This window comes from Ipomoea nil, unplaced genomic scaffold (genome assembly GCF_001879475.1).
Source record: "Ipomoea nil cultivar Tokyo-kokei standard unplaced genomic scaffold, Asagao_1.1 scaffold0202, whole genome shotgun sequence".
Classification (NCBI taxonomy): domain Eukaryota; kingdom Viridiplantae; phylum Streptophyta; class Magnoliopsida; order Solanales; family Convolvulaceae; genus Ipomoea; species Ipomoea nil.
Genome location: NW_017616630.1, coordinates 2,047,018 through 2,064,746, shown reverse-complemented (window position 1 = coordinate 2,064,746; position 17,729 = coordinate 2,047,018). Strand labels below are relative to the sequence as shown.

The 17,729-nt window shown below is 37.0% G+C and overlaps 1 protein-coding gene across 1 annotated transcript; it reads left to right on the top strand.

Annotated features, from left to right (window-relative positions):
* The first annotated feature begins 9,150 nt into the window (after positions 1 to 9,150).
* Positions 9,151 to 15,570, top strand: LOC109190511. The gene is made up of 6 exons (XM_019341009.1): positions 9,151 to 9,488; positions 9,569 to 9,950; positions 10,834 to 11,800; positions 11,906 to 12,901; positions 12,952 to 13,245; positions 15,515 to 15,570. The coding sequence occupies exons 1-6, from the start codon at positions 9,151 to 9,153 to the stop codon at positions 15,568 to 15,570; spliced, it is 3,033 nt and encodes a 1,010-aa protein (XP_019196554.1).
* The last annotated feature ends 2,159 nt before the right edge of the window (positions 15,571 to 17,729 follow it).

Sequence of the window (17,729 nt, the reverse complement as noted above, 5' to 3'; positions counted from 1 at the left end):
TTTTTGTGCACTATTTTTTAATTAAATATCAAAGTTATAATACAAAATAATGCTATATATTTATTTACTAAGTATTTTAATTTATTAATACCATGAAAAAAAATTTAAAAATATATAATTAATAAAGTCAATCATATTAACTACTTGAGGTATTTATTGACAAAGAAAGTATTCAAATCACACAACAAATTAAAGTGAGAACTACCTCGCAATGTCCTTGTTTGACAATTAGCAGTTAACGGTTAGCTTTAGCGGATTTGACCAGCGAATTATATCAACGGTTGGTAAAAAGATATTTGAAAAAATTAGATGTTTAGATTACCATGTAAAATGACCTAAGGGTATAATAATAATAATAATAATAATAATAATAATAATAATAATAATAATAATAATAATAATAATAATAATAATAATAATAATAATAATAATAATAATAATAATAATAATAATAATTGTTTAAAATAATAATAATAATTTAATAAAAGAAATAAAATAAAACAAATAAAACATATGGGGAGCCGACATTCGCCTCCCCTTAGTTTTGCCACTGATAGTGTAAATTGAACCGGGGGTTACGGTTACACTATGAATATGTATGTTTGTGAACGAGTAGGATGAAGCGCTCGTAGGTCAGTCGGTCAGTGTAACACCCCCAAAACTAGACATATTTTAAAGCATTCAAACTTAGGAAAATAAGGACCAAGTCTAAACATAATAAATAGAAGTTGCGGAAGCTAACAAAATCGTAAGGGCATGTCATGCCACATCTAGGCCATCCAAATCTAGATACACATGCTTATACAAAACAACTATCCAAAGTCTATCTTGTCCCAAAACGGCTCATAGGCCAAAACATCTAAAGCTAGAAAGGTAGCTAGTCTAAACCAAGGCTCCATCTATCGTGCTCTCGGACCGACTAACCATACCTGAAAAACATGATATAATAACCGTTAACGAATATTGCTAAGTAACCCATCCAACTCCAACGTGTTGAAATACATATTCATATACTCTATAGATAAAACCATTTTGAGACTTGGGAATATATAAGTATATCGCTAAACAACACTAGCTTTATAAATCATCAGGAATAGAAACAATACTCGACTCTTCGAGGGATGTACTTGACAATACCAATCAATACACAAGAATATCAATAGAATCAACCCAACAAGACTATGATAATGGAATAAGGATAACAAGTAAGATAGGGTAATCACAATCATCAATAGAAGGGATAATACTCATTACATTACACAATCAATCACCGACAAGGTTCCAAATCCTCAAAGGACGTAGCCAAACCAAGTCATTCACCGCGGAGTCATCGCAACGACTCGAATCATAGTGGATCAGTATGAGGGACCTCGAATTAGTAAGTACCGCGGGGTCAAAGACCCTAACATGGATTCTGCGGGGTCGTAGACCCAATAGAGATTTTCGCGGGGTCAGAGGACCCGATTCAATAATTCTGCGGGGTCAAAGACCCGATTCAATAATTTCGCGGGGTCAAAGACCCGATTCAATCATTCCGCGAGGACTGAGTCCCGATTCAATAATATCATTATCTCGAATCCTGGTAAGAAAAGTCGCCACTGTCCATCATACCAACTCAATCATCACCACAAGAGTTTAATACACAATGAATCTAAAGATACAAAGCAAAGGTATAGATTCCACAAGAAGTGTGTACAACAACGGATAAGCTCAAACAATAGCTCAATCAAAGAATCATCAAGATAAGGTACAACAATGCACAAGATCACAACGATAGATCCAAGTGTAAGGAATTCAAGAAAGAGATACGAAGAAGAAAATCCAAAGGCAATACTACTATATCAAAAGATTCCAACAAGATATCACAACGAATGGATAAGCACAAGTTATCAATTCAATCAAGAAGCAAGCGAAGGTTATCACAAGGAAATCACATACTAGTACCAAGAAACAACATTACTAGCATGAAAGGCAACAAGGTAATACCAAGGGTTCATACAAATATCATAGACTTCATCAAAATCCAACGAATAACAATATTGGATTATAACCACGATTCAAGACTCACAACCTAATCATAGGGTTCATAATGCACCGCTCTAGACTTACGAAACATCAATAAATACACGCAAATATCCAGGGATACAACAAAACGGAAGCCAACAACATCGGTACCAGTGGGTGGTTCCGGCGGGTCCTTAACCATCGGCCGAACCCCTGCTGAAACCACAATGCACCGGCAACTGCTTTAGGCGGGTACACTGGTTGTGACAACCCAAAATTTAATTTTATAAATCCGATTTTAAGAAATTCCGAAATAGCCATTTTCACTCCATTAAAATTTTTGAGACAAATTTGGTGTTTGAATAAATTATTTTGAATTACACTTTAAATGAATTCAACACCGGAACTTATTTTAATTCAATAATCTTAAATTTTCGGGTATATTTCGTACCAAATTTTTGATCTAAAAGTCAATCTAAGTGAAACCGGAAAAGAACTTGTGAAACCTGAACCATGTGTTTTAATTAGAACTATCTTTTAGAAAATCTATTTTTGACCCCAAGTTATTCAAAAATCATCTTTTTAGACTATGGTTCATGATGCATGGTGAACCCTACAATTTTATTTTACAATACTACCCCCAAAACCCTAACTATAAAAGAAAGCATTTTCCCTTGTTCCACTATTCACTCATTAGAATTTTCAGCAGCACTCATCCATCATCTTTCTCTCGTGTCTCTCTCCATCTCCATCATCTTCTTCATTTTAGAGCTTCTTCTAGCAAAGTCTAGGTTCAAGACTTGAGATTCAAGCTTGGGTAAGCTTCTCTCTTCTTCCTCCCTTTTCTATTTCTCTTAGCTTGTTTTTGAGATAGATTATCTAAGCTTAGATGTGTTTTTGGGTATTGTGTTGGTTGTTGCTTGAGAAATGGAGATGGTAAAGAAGAAGACCTAGCTTGAGGTTGGAGATGGAAGGATTCTTGATTTTGAAGCTTGAGGTATAACCCATGGATTCCCAAATCTAGTATTTTTTTTCCTTAAAATATGTGATTTATTTGTTCAAGTGGGATTATACTTATGTTTTGAGTGTTTAAAGTGATGAAATATATGTTATTTGTTGTCATCTTGCTATGTGATTTTGGAGAATTTGATTTTTGTTGTGCTGAGTAGTAGACAGAAGCTCTCTACTGCTAGCAACAGACCTTAGTAATGGAACTACACGAGTTTTAATACTAAGATTCATTGTAGCTCATTGGGTTGAATATTAGTGAGTAGATTATTATGCTTAGGATCGATTCTTACCTCTAGTATTTTTGTTAGTTTAAATTTTGGTGGTTGTTATGCTTTGGTAAAAATTGTTTAAAGTGGGATTAGAACCCCTAACCTCTTATTTAATAGTTATAATCTCATCCACTTGAGCAAGTTCAATCTTTGAGAAATTATCTTGGAGTATGTATTATATTATTTGGATTTGAAGGGTTATTTATACTTAAAAGTATTTTTATAGAAAATCATAAATATGTTGAGAAGGGTTTGAACTACCAAAAGCTATGATTTGCCAAGAAAGCTCTATTTCTAGAATTATATATATGAGCATAAATATTTTGGGGAAATGTTATACTTGATTTTGTGAATATATACATATATAACTATGTACGAGGTGTATATTTGGCTATAAAGATATTTGAAGCTTATGCTATCTTTTCCCTACAGCTACTTAGTTATTAACATCGTATATTTTGGGAAATACTATGTATCCCTAGAAAGATTTTACTAAGAACTTTTGATCTATAAAGTGTATAACCCCATGGACCCCCAGCTTAGTTTTCGCTCTGTGAAGCCTCTGTGAAATAGTTAGAAATGAGTAGAAATGCTAGAATGTTGTGTGTTTGAGCTATTGGATGTCTTGTTGATGTTTTATGATATGTTGTTGATGATTTGGAAGTGGAAAGTTGTCTGAAAATGCTATGCAGGTGAAGAAGTAGCCACTGGTGCACCTCTCAGTGTGCACCAGTGAGAGTCACGGGCCTAGCCAACGGCCCACGAGGGGAGCCGCTAGCTAGAGCCGTGATGGGACGGCCCAAGGGCACGGCCCTAGGCAAGGGCCATGGTCCTAGGCCGCCGTTGGACGGCTCAAGGCGGCGGAGCTTCCCTAGCCCCGCCGCTAGGACCGTTGAGGGTTAACTGTGCAGTGGCCGAGCCCTTGTGGCTCAGTTACGTGTCGTTTCGGACCGGGTGTCACGGGCCCTTGTGGCTCGGTACCTTGGGGCCGTCATGACGCACGCTTGGACTTTGATTTCGTTGAGTTTGGATTAGAAATGAGCATTTTGTGATAGATTTTGTGACGCATTTGTGTTACAGTAATGTTATTTGAGAAACATCAGACTTTATTTTCCTATGTGATCTATAAGGTGCTATTTGATTGTTAAATTGAGAAGCATGATCACTAATTGCTTACATTTTGTTAGAAGAGCATGCCTAAAGTGCATTTTATGAATCATGGAGATTATAGTCAGATTTCAATTGACAAAGTGTACAGAGCATGTTATTTTGAATTCTAAGCATGATTAAGTGTTCTTTTTTGAAATTCACAGTAATATAGAATTGAAGCATGTGTTCAGTAAATTACATTCCAAGCATATCATGTTTTAAAAGTGCATAAGTGGCCAACGTGAGCCTAAGTATTATTTTCCAAAACTCATGTGCATGTGGAAAGTCTTTATCTTGTGGCATTGAGAATTTGTTGAAAAGTGACATGCATAAGTTTGGTGCATGAGAGATATATATATTATCTATCCATATAAGTGAGGTTTTGGAGGACCCGTTGGGACTATGTCCTTTCGGAGTAAAAGAGAAAGTAATGGACATTGTGATCCGACAGATTTATCATGTAACGCGGTGTATTCCCACGTTACGAGGTTGGAGACTGCCCACCAGGCTTGGAATCCTGGTTAGGAGGTGTGCACATTAAAAGTATGATATTTGATTCCACAGAGAAAGCAAGAAAGAAAGAAAGATAAAGAACCAAGAGAGTGGTTCTGTGGTCGAGTTAAGTATGTGGCCGGCTAGATTGCCGAGCCGGTTAGGTCCATTCACGATTAGTGAAGACCTACCTCCCCACGAGTTAGAGGTTCCGTAGTTACGGATGTGGCGGATGCACGAGATTGCACCGTACGCTAGGGCTTCACTGCGGCAGAGTACCTGCCTCGCACAAGAAGAGAAACGAGAAGTATGAAAGTTTGAGCAAGAAAGAAATCGAGTCAAGAGACTCAAGAGAAAGATATCGAGTCATTGTGACTCTAAGAAACCTCCACAGAAAAGCATTTTATTTACAAACGAGTATATAAGTATACTTATCCTATAGCATCTTATTGCATATTGAGAATGTTTGCACAAGATTACATATTGAGAATGTTTGCACAAGATCACATATTGATAATTGATTGCACGAGGTGGCATGAGTAGTATGTTATAGATTATATGATGGATATTTGATTATACTTAATTGCATGTTGAGAACTTGATAGCATGAGATTGTTATGGAGTTGTTCTATTGAGTTGAGTTTTGCTATGTTGATTATGTGTTAGTATGATTATGTTAATAAGTTGTTTATTGATGAAGCATGCCTGTTGATATTATAGGTTGCAAGCATATAGAAAGCTTGTAGTTTATTTTAAAGTTGTCCAAGTGATTGAACTGCTTAATTTTGGGAATGTGAACAAATGTTTTTCCAAAGTATATATTGTAGTATTTTACAGGGTTGAGTGGAGTTATACTTAGCTTCGTGCTAACGGGTGTTTTCTATTTGTCTATTTGCAAAACCCCTTTCAAGTGGGCCCAGCTTTTGAGAGCGCTCGAGTTAGACTAGTGTAGTTAGTTGCTATGTAGTCTAAACTCTTTGATCTTTTATCGTTGTTTTTGAGATTATGGATGTAGACACCTTTCATTTTGTTGGTGATAGACACCGGGGTACTTTTCCCCAAGTTACTTTAATGTAGTAAATTTCGGATGTTAGTTTGACTTGATGTTTAGTTTTACCCTTAGCCTGTGCAATCACCGTGGGAAGGTGGTTGTGGCGGTGACATTCCCACTAAGTTTGTTAAATAAGTTTGATTTTCCACTGCTTAGTTTATCTTAATTTGGTTTTAGAACTTTAATTAAGTTTTAGAAAAGTGGGGTGTTACAAGTTGGTATCAGAGCGGTACGAACCGCGGGAGACTTAGGAAGTTTGACCATTAAGATTGAGTATAGAAACTCTAACTGAAAGTTCTAGGAAGGACAAGTTAAGAAAAGATCTCTAAGTTGAAGTCCTAGGAAGGACAAGCTAAGAAGAGAATTCTAAGTGAAATCCTAGGAAGGGTAAGTTAAGGAAAGAGCCCTAAGTTATGAAATTTGAGATAAGAAAGACTCTAAGTTCAGTGACTAAGTATGAGAATCAGAGTTAAGAAGAACTCTAAGTAACAGTTAGGAACGCGGTGAGATTGTGAGTTACTTGCGCATGCTTGTTGCTATTATGTGATTTGATTTGCTTGTTTAGATCTGTGATTGTTGTACCCTGATAGTGTGCACATAAGCTCCTTGTCCTTGAAACCTATTTTTCACTCCATATATGAACATTCATTGTGTTGTTGGTTATCTAAGCATATTCCTTGTTCATATGCTTGGTTTTGACGTCGAATCTTGAGTATATTGTTGTGTTCATTGTGCCAATCTTCTATTATAAATCCCTTGTTGTTGATGGCATGATAATCCTTGAATTTGTACTGTCAAGCTTGAGCTTACGCTTTCTAGAAATCCTCTCATAATTTGTTTTTGATTCCTGAGTTATTCTGACTACTTCCAGTTTGCTTTCAATGTTTATCGAAGCTATCTAATGTCTAGGGTTGAGTATGAGAAGTTGTTTTGATTAAGTTGAGCCTTGAATTATTGCTAATGTCTATTCTTGACATTCCACGATTTATTGTTGAATCTGTATCTAGAATGCTTATAAATTCCTTCTAAGTATTCTTATGAGCTATCGTTGACTTGCAATGCTAGTATAATTGAACCTTGAAGCTAGTATGATCTTGTTGAAAGTATTAGTCTTGTAATCTCATTGTAATTGAATTGAGCTTATATTCCTTGAAATTCATATTGTTGGAATCCATTGAGTTGTTGAGTCAAGATCTATTCGTTGTTGTTATACCATTGGAATCCGAGTTTGTTGAGTAATTCCTATGAGCTTATATCTGTTGAGTATTCTTGAAAGTGTTTTGTTCGTGAAGAGCTATTTTATTGATTATATGTCCTTTTTGTACTCTCAGATCCTGTTGCTATTGTCTTGAGATCGTCCATTGTGGTATTCATTCATTGTTATTGAGCTATTGAGCTAATGCTTTGAGATCATCTCTCTTTTATATCTTCCTTTGGAATTCACTAATGTTGATCTATTGTTTGAGATTAAATCCTTATTGCATCTCTATTTGGAATCCGTTAGTATTGAGTTGCTTCATTGAGATTATTCTATGTTGTGTTCTTCTTTTGGGATCCGATCTGTAGCTTTGTTTCACGAGACTTTGTTGAATCTCGGAAAAATATCAACTTTGTTAAGCAGGACTTTGGTTGTAACCAATAGTACTCTCGAGTTTCAAGTTTAGAAACCTCTTACTTTCTTCTTCTGTGAAGTCAATTTCCTTCAAATCAAGTGTACACCTATCTGGTGAATTCAAGTTTGTTAGTTCAGCAGTTGCTTTGTTTAGCCTTGTTGTTACCCTTGAAAAGTTGAAGAGTTAAAAGTTGAAAGTTGAAAGTTGAAAGTTGAAAGTTGAAAGTTATGTGAAAGTTGTTAATGTGATAAGTATAAGAGTTATGCTTATAATATGTTTGTGTGTTTTACTTGTGTGATCCTTGTTTTTTAGAAAAGAAAGTTCGAAGTAGTTAGATCTTTTGTTGCGAAGAAGTAAAGTAGCAGCGTGCATATCTAGTCAACCGAAGAACGTGATGAAGAAGGTTACTCCACGTGCGGCTTGGAGCCAGTTGTAGCTGTTCTTGCTCGAATTGATCGGCATCATCGTCTACAAGACCCAAGCTAACCCCAAAAGTTGAAGAGAATCTTTGTGCAACTAGAGACAAATATGAAGAAAAGGAAGAGATTAGAGCTTAGAGACCACAGTTAAAGATCAACAATTGTGGAGGGAAGACAAGCGTAAATGTTGATGCAACAATAAGAAGTCAAACCCACCCAAGTAGATGATTTTGAGAACAATGGTGAAGAGAATTTCAAAGATTAAACTCGAAGGTTAAAATTAAAACTTGAAGCTCTGAGAAATTGGACTTAAGGATGGATTAAACAAATGTGAAGGTGAGGAGAAAAGTTGTAAATGGGTCGTGTGTTTTATAAAGTACGAGGACCTAAGAATTGAATTAAGTAAGAAAAGAGCAAGTTAGGGGATGTGAACTTGGAAATGTTAAGTTGTGTGAGAGCTGAAAGAAAGAAACTTAGTGTTGAGATTGAAAAAGTGGTAAGAACGATAAGAATAAGAGGAGTAACAAAGAAACTTTGGGTTGGTGAGTTCTAGTAGTTAGATTGAGCTTAGCGCCTTAGTTATTTGGGTGCTTGTTTGGAAATCAGAGATTCCATTTCTTCCTAGCATTCCAAGAGAACCTCTAAGCCAATTCTTGAAATTCTTGTCACCTTTTCGAAAGCTTCCGTTCTAAGAAAATCGATCCGTTCCTTCTAAGTTTCGGGACGGAACTTCTTTTAAGGGGGGTAGAATGTGACAACCCAAAATTTAATTTTATAAATCCGATTTTAAGAAATTCTGAAATAGTCATTTTCAGTCCATTAAAATTTTTGAGACAAATTTGGTGTTTGAATAAATTATTTTGAATTACATTTTAAATGAATTCAACACCGGAACTTATTTTAATTCAAAAATCTTAAATTTTCGGGTACATTTCGTACCAAATTTTCGATCCAAAAGTCAATCTAAGTGAAACCGGAAAGGAACTTGTGAAACCTGACATTTTATGGACGCCTATTAAGATACCAATTTGTTTGCAGATGAGTATTGTGATTTGGGTGATGTAACCAATATTTGCGTCCATTGTGGGGCGTTGTTTTGGTTCGAAGAAAGGAAGAAAAACTATTCCACTAAAGGTTCACCGATGTTTTCGTTGTGCTGCAACAATGGGAAGATTAAGTTGCCGGCGAATACGTTGCCACCAAAAGGTATATTTGATCTATTTTTCGGCAATGACGAATTATCCAAAAAATTTCTCCAGAACATCAGAACCTACAACAACATGTTCTGCTTCACATCAATGGGTGGTAAAATAGACACGAGCGTGAACAAGGGAGGCGCACCACCTGTTTTCCGATTAAGTGGACAAAACTATCACCTAATGGGCAGTCTCCTTCCAGAAGAAGGCAAAGCACCACATTTTGCCCAGTTGTACATATACGACACGACAAATGAAAAGAACAACCGTATAAATGCTGTGAGGTAAACAAGTTGCCGTTACTACACTTAACCTATGATTTTTTATTTACATACTTATCAGTGCAAAGTTTTCATTCGTGTAGGGGTAGAGGTGAACAAGATGACATTCATGTAGAAATAGTGAATGTCATTCAGAAGGAGCTCGATAAGAATAATGTTTTGGTTAAGTCATTTCGGATGGCTATGTCTGAGCTTGATAGTAACCCATGCGCTGGAGTAAAAATAAAGTTATTGGGAAAATGCACTAAAGATGCAAGGACATACAATCTGCCGCAAGTGTCCGGAACAACTTTAATAGTTGGAGATCTGGATACCAGTATTGGTGAGTGTGATATTGTTGTTCAAGCTAAGGGTGGGCAATTGCAGAGAATCAGTGAATTAAATCCTTCATACCTGCCACTGCAATACCCACTGTTGTTTCCATATGGTGAAGATGGTTATCGGGAAGACATTGCATTCTCGAACGTACTCGGCAACCGTTCCGCTGGTGGTAGATAGAGGATTAGCCCCATGGAGTTTTTTTGCTATCGCATTCAGACTAGAGATTCTGCTCCGAGTACCATTCTATTTGCAAAGCGGTTGTTCCAACAGTTCGTTGTCGATGGATACACAATGGTTGAGTCAGGAAGACTCATTTATATCAGGACACACCAAAAAAGCCTAAGGTGTGAAACATATAGTGGGTTGACTGACGCCTTAACAAGGGGTGAAGTCAACCCCGCAGCACAAGGTCGAAGAATAATACTACCTTCAAGTTTTACAGGCGGTGCTCGATACATGATACAAAACTACCAGGATGCCATGGCAATATGTAGATAGATTGGATACCCAGATTTATTTATAACGTTTACATGCAACTCAAAGTGGCCAGAGGTCCAGCGTTTTTTAAAAGATCGAAGGTTGAAAGCAGAAGACCGACCTGACATAATTTGCCGTTTATTCAAGATGAAGTTGGATTCCTTGATAGTTGATTGTCGAAAGAATAAACTTTTTTGGCTCTGTGGCGGGAGGTAATTTTTTTGTTTAATTTTACATCAATTTCTTTACAATTAGCATAACTTACCTTACCTATATCTGGTTATTGCTATTATGTTGCAGTTATATATACAATTGAGTTCCAAAAGCTAGGTCTTCCGCATGCTCATATATTGCTTTTTTGGAGAAAAATAAAGAAGTTAGTCAAGTGGTCACTCTAGACAAAATAATTTCCGCAGAGATACCAGATGAAAAGACAGATGTAGAATATTACAAAGCGGTAGAGGAATTTATGATGCATGGTCCATGTGGAAAAGCAAGGAGCCATTCTCCATGTATGGTAAATGCACGATGCTTAAAACATTTTCCTAAGAGATTTGTTGAGAGTTCTACATTTGATGACGATGGTTACCCGGTATATAGAAGGAGAGACAATGGCAGTATAGTTACAAAGAACGGGATCGCGTTGGACAACAGGTATGTGGTACCGCACAATAGACATTTATTGCTTAAGTACAAGGCTCATATAAATGTCGAGTGGTGCAACCAGTCACGCTCAATCAAGTACCTGTTCAAGTATGTTAACAAGGGTCATGATCGGGTAACAACCGAATTCTACAAAACAAGCAATGATGAAGAGAATGGGAAAGCCATAGATGAGATTAATATGTACTATGATTGTACGTACATATCCCCATGTGAAGCGGTCTGGCGGTTGTTTGGTTTTGATATACAGCTTAGGGCTCCTTCAGTGGAAAGGTTAAGCTTTCACCTTCCTAATCAACAGAGTGTGATATTTGCAGATGATGATCCTGTTGAGAACATTGTTAATAGACCCACTATAGCACAGAGCATGTTCTTGGAATGGTTTGAGGCGAATAAAACATTCCCAGATGCAAGAGAGCTTACTTATGTTGAGATGCCCACAAGATTCGTTTGGAAGAAAGACCTTAGAAAATGGCAGCCACGGAAAAAAGGGTTCTCAATCGGAAGGATATTCTATGTTCCACCAGCTACTGAAGAAATCTTTTATATGAGGTGTTTGTTGAATAAAATACGTGGCCCTACAAGTTATGCAGATATCAGGACTGTTAATGGTGTCCACTATGACTCATTTCGAGATGCGTGTTATGCAAGAGGTTTAGTTGATGATGATAATGAATATGTTGATGCAATAGATGAAGCCAGTCATTGGGCGTTAGCAGATCAATTGAGGAGATTATTTGTTACATTGCTAATGAGCAGTTGCATGGGTAAACCGGAAACAGTTTGGTATGATGTGTGGCCACATTTGTCAGATGATGCACAATTCCAGGTCCGCAAACAATTGCACAATAGAGGTACTCATACATTCTACAAATTATTTTAGTTATATTGCTAACACAATATAAAGTTAACTTTAACGTAGGCATCTTAATTAGTATATTTTATATAAACTTATGCAGATTTTGTGTTGACCGAATTTGACAAGATGAACTTTGCTTTAGTGGAGATTGAAAAGCTATTATCTATTCATGGTAAGAGTTTCAAGGACCATCCTGAAATTCCTACGGCAAATTTTGCGGCCTTAAACGTTATATCAAACAGGTTTATACAAGAAGAATTAGCATATGACTGTGTGGAACAGGAGAAAGAGAACCAGGAATTGGTAAGGCAATTAACCGAAGAGCAAAAGCTCATATACAATGAGGTGTTAACCGATATTGATCGCCAAGCTGGCGGGTTATTCTTCGTTTATGGTTATGGAGGGGCTGGTAAGATGTTTTTGTGGAGAGCATTGTCCTCCGTGTTAAGGTCTCAGAGTGAAATAGTGTTAAATGTTGCATCTAGCGGCATAGCTTCGCTTTTATTACCATGTGGCAGAACTGCACATTCTCGGTTTGCCATACCGATATCTGTTAATGAAGATTCCACTTGCAACATAAGTCACGACAGTCAACTAGCAGAGCTTATTGTGCAAAGCAAGTTGATAATATGGGATGAAGCTCCAATGATGCACAAATTTTGTTTTGAAGCCCTAGACCGAACTATGAGGGATTTGTTGGGCTTCAAAAATCCAAGGAGTTATGATATGACATTTGGTGGTAAAACAGTTGTTTTCGGTGGCGATTTCAGGCAGATTTTACCAGTAATTCCAAAGGGTACCAGACAGGATATTGTCCGCGCAAACATTAGCTCCTCATATCTCTGGAAATTCTGCAAAGTATTTAGGCTAACTAAGAATCTACGTCTGAGAAGTGTGCAATCACAAATCGAGGGTAAAGAGATCGAGGAGTTTGCAAAATGGATAGCTAATATAGGTGACGGAACTGTTGGTAATCAACGTGATGGTGAGTCAGATATTACAGTTCCAGAACATTTATTGCTGAAGTGCGAGGATGACCCTATTGCTACAATTGTTGATAGCACCTTCCTAATTTTAGACAAGGGATTGGCGATCTGTCATATCTTAATGATAGTGCAATTTTGGCTCCAATATTGGATGTGGTAGATAGCATTAACCAATACATGAATGATCATAATCCGGCCGAGGGTAAGACTTACTTGAGTTGTGATTCTGTTTGTAAGTCAGATTCAAATGTTGATATGTTAGCAGATTTGCATACTCCCGAATTCTTGAATGGCCTGAGATGTTCTAGAGTACCAAATCATGCTTTGACATTGAAAGTTGGGTCACCTGTTATGCTCTTGAGAAATATTGATAACACACTAGGATTATGCAACGGTACAAGGTTGATTGTTACTAGGTTAGCTGATCACGTGTTGGAAGGCAAGATCATGTGCGGTACAAATGTAGGAAGAAGAGTATTAATTCCTAGAATGTCAATTACACCGTCAGATCCAAGATTGCCTTTCAAATTTCAACGGAAGCAATTCCCGTTGATGCTATCCTATGCCATGACAATCAACAAAAGTCAAGGACAAACACTTCCTAAAGTGGGATTGCTGTTGAAAAGACATGTCTTTAACCATGGACAATTGTACGTAGCTGTTTCAAGAGTTAGTAACCCAAGGGGTTTGAAAATTTTGATTTGTGGAGAAAATGTACCATGTCTTAGTACGACTACAAATGTTGTGTACAAGGAAGTCTTCAACAATGTCTAATAACATTCCACAATTTATTATTTAAAATTTAGTAAGCTTTGAAATGGTATATTTCTTCTTCTTATTATATTATACGGAATTTTCTATGTACTATATAGGTACCCTTGCATCGCTGTGGGTTCAACAAAGAGAGTATTCAACAATGTCTAATAAAATTTATAAATTCATCATTTCAATTTTATTAAGTTTTCAAAATGTATATTTTTTCATCTAATTATATTATACTAAATATAATATACAGTATATATATAGCCGTGCATCGCACGGGTGCAACTACTAGTCAAATTAATACTAGAAATATGCACAATTAGACTCACATCAACACCCTCTAACCAGGATCCAAGCCCGGCGGGAAGTCTCCAACCTCGTAACTCGGAAATATCGACCTTATTACATGTCAAATCTGTCGGCTCACAATGTCCGTTTCTTTCTTTACTTTCTCTTTTCACTGATTTGTCGGTTCTATCCGATCTTATCTCTTTTCTTCCGAAAGGACATAGTCCTAACGGTCCTCCAAAATACTATTTTCTCACCATAGATAGTATATATATATATCTTATGCAACTTCTCTCTCATGCAACAACTTTATTTATGCAAACTTACGCACACATAATCTCTACAACTTCTCTTTTCTCACAAATTGGAAATCAAATATCATGCAACTTCTCAATGCAACTAGATAATGATTTTCCAAAATAGATATAAGTTTTTGAAAATAGTACTTAGGCTCACATTGGCCACTTATGCACTTTAAGAACATGGTATGCTCAAATATACACTTTACTGTAAAATATGCTTCACAACTTCTTCACTATGAACTCTCAACAATTGCATAAACATGCTTTATAAATCATAACTTAGCAAATCTTCTTTGACAAACATTTAGCAAGTATTCAGCATGCACTTGAACTCAAAATACTCAACATAACTCATTCATTGTAATCTAGCAATCAAGAAAGCATTCTCTGTACCCTTAAACAATTCTAACACTTGGCAGACAATCTCATCAACTCATATTGGGCATTTAGGCATGCTTATCTAGCAAAACTTATCAAATAATAGTCATACTTCTTAATATAAAAATTAAACAATTGTCATGCTTCTCAAGAAAATAGCCAAACCAAACACTTAGCAAATTCATTTGCTGCAAAAACTCTCAGGTATTCTCTGTTGCAACATTATTCACAATTTCTAACACAAAAAGCTCATTTCCTCTCCAAATTCGATGAAATCAAATTCTAAGCGTGCGCCATGACGGCCCCGAGTGTCTGAGCCTCAAGGGCCCGCGAATCCCGGTTCGAAACAACACGTAGCTGAGCCACAAGGGCCCGACCACTACAGAGATGCTGCCTGGCGGAGCTCTCGGCGAGACATGGGATGTCCCACCTCCTTGCTCCGCCGTTTCATGGCTCAGGGCAACGGCCTTCTCCAAGGGCCGTGCCCTGGAGCCGCCTTCTCATGGGGCTGGCCAACGACTCCCTCCTAGGGCCGTTGGCTAGGCCCGTGAACTATCTGGTGCACACTGCCTTGTGCACCAGATGATTTTCTTCACCTGTAAAATTATCTCAGACATTTCAACACTTCTAAAACCTTAACAACACATCATAGAACAACAATAGTTCACTTAATAGCTCAAACATTCAATAATCTAGCATTTATACTCATTTCTACTACAAAAATAGACTTCATAGAGTCTAAAATAGCTTTGGGGGTCCATGGGTTATACCTTTGCTTCTTCTCCTTCTTCTTCTTTGTGTGGTTCCCTATCCTTTCCTGCTCAGATGCTAACACCTTCCCCACCTATTCCATCATACAAACATAGGTATATGTTAAGCTTAAGGCAACCTCAGAGATGAGAGGCAAATGATGAATGATCAAAGAGCAATTGAAATGGATGGATGAGAATGAAAGTTAGAAAAGTTACTGCTTTGCTTCTTCTTTGTTTATAGAAAGCTCAGGAGAGGAGAGGCAAAGAGATGGATCAGATGAAGGCAAGGTGAAATGATTCTATTTATATGGGTGCAAAACCCTAGGTAGATCACCAATAATTGGTGGAGGGCAAAGTGGTCTTTTGGCTTGCATCTTTAAAATATCAGACTAGGCCTTGTGGTTCACCTTGTATCATGGACCATAACCTAGGAATGAGATTTTAAATAGTTTGGGGTTCAAAATAGATTTTCCCAAAAATATTTTCTAGACAACCACTTAGTTTAGGTTTCTCAGGTTTTTCTTGGTTTCACTCAGATTGACTTTTGGATCAAAAACTTGGTGCGCAATGCACCCGAGAATTTAGGATTTTAGATTTAAATTAAGTCCTAGTGTTGAATTTATTTAAAAGTGGCTCAAAATAATTTGTTCAAACACAGATTTTATCGCAAAAATGTTTATAGAGTGAAAAAATGGCTATTTTGGAATTTCTTAAAACCGAATTTATAAAATTAAATTTTGGTTTGTCACACGGACCGCCCCGCCATTGGCCCGCGGGCTAGGCGGGCCCCCGCCCAAACCCCCTCTTTAAAAAAAATTGTTAATCTTATTGGCCAATGGCATTGCTTTGCTAAATTTATCCAACACACAAAACTAATTAAAATAAATTGATACATAACTCACATAAAACATAATAATCAAACATTAAATATTACATAAAGTTCAAAGTCCATAGCTCATCAAACATCAAACTAGTCACAACTTCAAAGTCCAAAGTCCATAGTTCATCAAACATCAAACATTAAACACAACAATAATTTTAAAGTGCAGAATCTAAAATTATAAAGTTCACAAATCACAAGTTCATAAATTCATCAAGCATTAGACATCCAGTGACACCCCGTAAATCCAAGTTCTATTTAAGGATTAATTAAGTAATTAATCCTAGCTTAATTGATAGTTTATTCCTAAAATCCTGAAAATTCAATAGTCGGATGACTAGTAATTGACTAGTCAATCCAAGTCAATGGGTTGTACCCTATGCTTCATGAATTGTTCCCTTGTCTCCTAACACTTTCCCACTTTAGTAAGGGTAAAGAAGACTTTTCAGATTATGATTGTATTACAAGCTAACCTAGAGTCATCTTTCATTCTTTTCCCTAACACCCTAAAAAGAAAAGCTCCTCCTTCTCTCTAGAAACTAGCTAGCTTCTTTTTCAAGCCAAGTTTGGGCATTCCAAGATTCTTCCAGTTGGTCTTCAAGATTCAACCTTTCTTAGTCTTGAGCATATAGGAGGGTAAGATCTTTGGTTCATTAGTGTTTTTAGTACCTTTTAAGGTGTCTTTTTCTAATGATAGAATCTTTTTGTCTTTTGGTGTGTTCTTGAAGTTGGAGTTGAAGAAGAGCCTTGTTAGAAGCTTGTAAAGGTGTGATAAGTGAAGTTGTAGGCTACAAGAGGTAACCCATGCTTTACAAAATCTATTTTCTTACCTATATGACAATTTCTTGACTTCTACATGTGATTTTTGCTATGAAATGTGAGATTTGATGCATTGTCTTGTGAGAATGCATATCTAGAGCTTGTTATTAGGGTTCTTGTATGCCATTGCTTGACTATTCCTTTGATTCAAGTCATATTGTTGTATCTTGTGAGATTTTGGGTGTTTTGGACTTGAATTTGGACTTGGTGTTGAAAATCCCCGAAGGGATTATTTTTGGTACAGTAGTGTACCCGCGGGCAGTGGCCTACCCGCTGCCCCACCCGTGGGGTACGTGGCTGGTGGGAATGGGTTCCCGCGGGCAGAACCACGGGTGAAGGTCCACCCGTGGCCCCACCCGCGGGGTTCACCCTTGATGATGTTTGGGGATTTGTTCCCCGTGATTCTTTGACTCGGTAATTGATGTTTTGACTTCCCGATGTTCTTTTGTTTGGCTATTTGAGTGTCTTCTTGGTGTTTCGTATGTCTAGAACGTTATGTTAGGAATCCATTTAGGATTTGGTGTCTTGAATCATGCTAAGTGTTCAACCTTGTGATTCGTTGAACCATGATGAGTCTTGTATGTTCTTCGGAACTATGTTCGGTTTACCCGTTTGATAAGCATGCTAGTTTGATGTTGAAATGCTAGCGTGTATGGTTTGTTCTTTCCTATTGTGGATGATAACTTGTGTTGATCATCGTTGATGTCGGATTGTAATCCTTCCTTGATTGAGTATGGTTTCATATCTTTGTTGTGAT

Bases quoted from the DNA above. Each gene is read 5' to 3' on its own strand.
- LOC109190511 (XM_019341009.1), top strand. From the start codon at position 9,151: ATGTTTTCGTTGTGCTGCAACAATGGGAAGATTAAGTTGCCGGCGAAT. The intron at 9,951-10,833 runs GTACTCGGCAAC...CATTTTCCTAAG, and splicing joins AAGACATTGCATTCTCGAAC to AGATTTGTTGAGAGTTCTAC. The intron at 12,902-12,951 runs GTCATATCTTAA...TGGATGTGGTAG, and splicing joins AGACAAGGGATTGGCGATCT to ATAGCATTAACCAATACATG.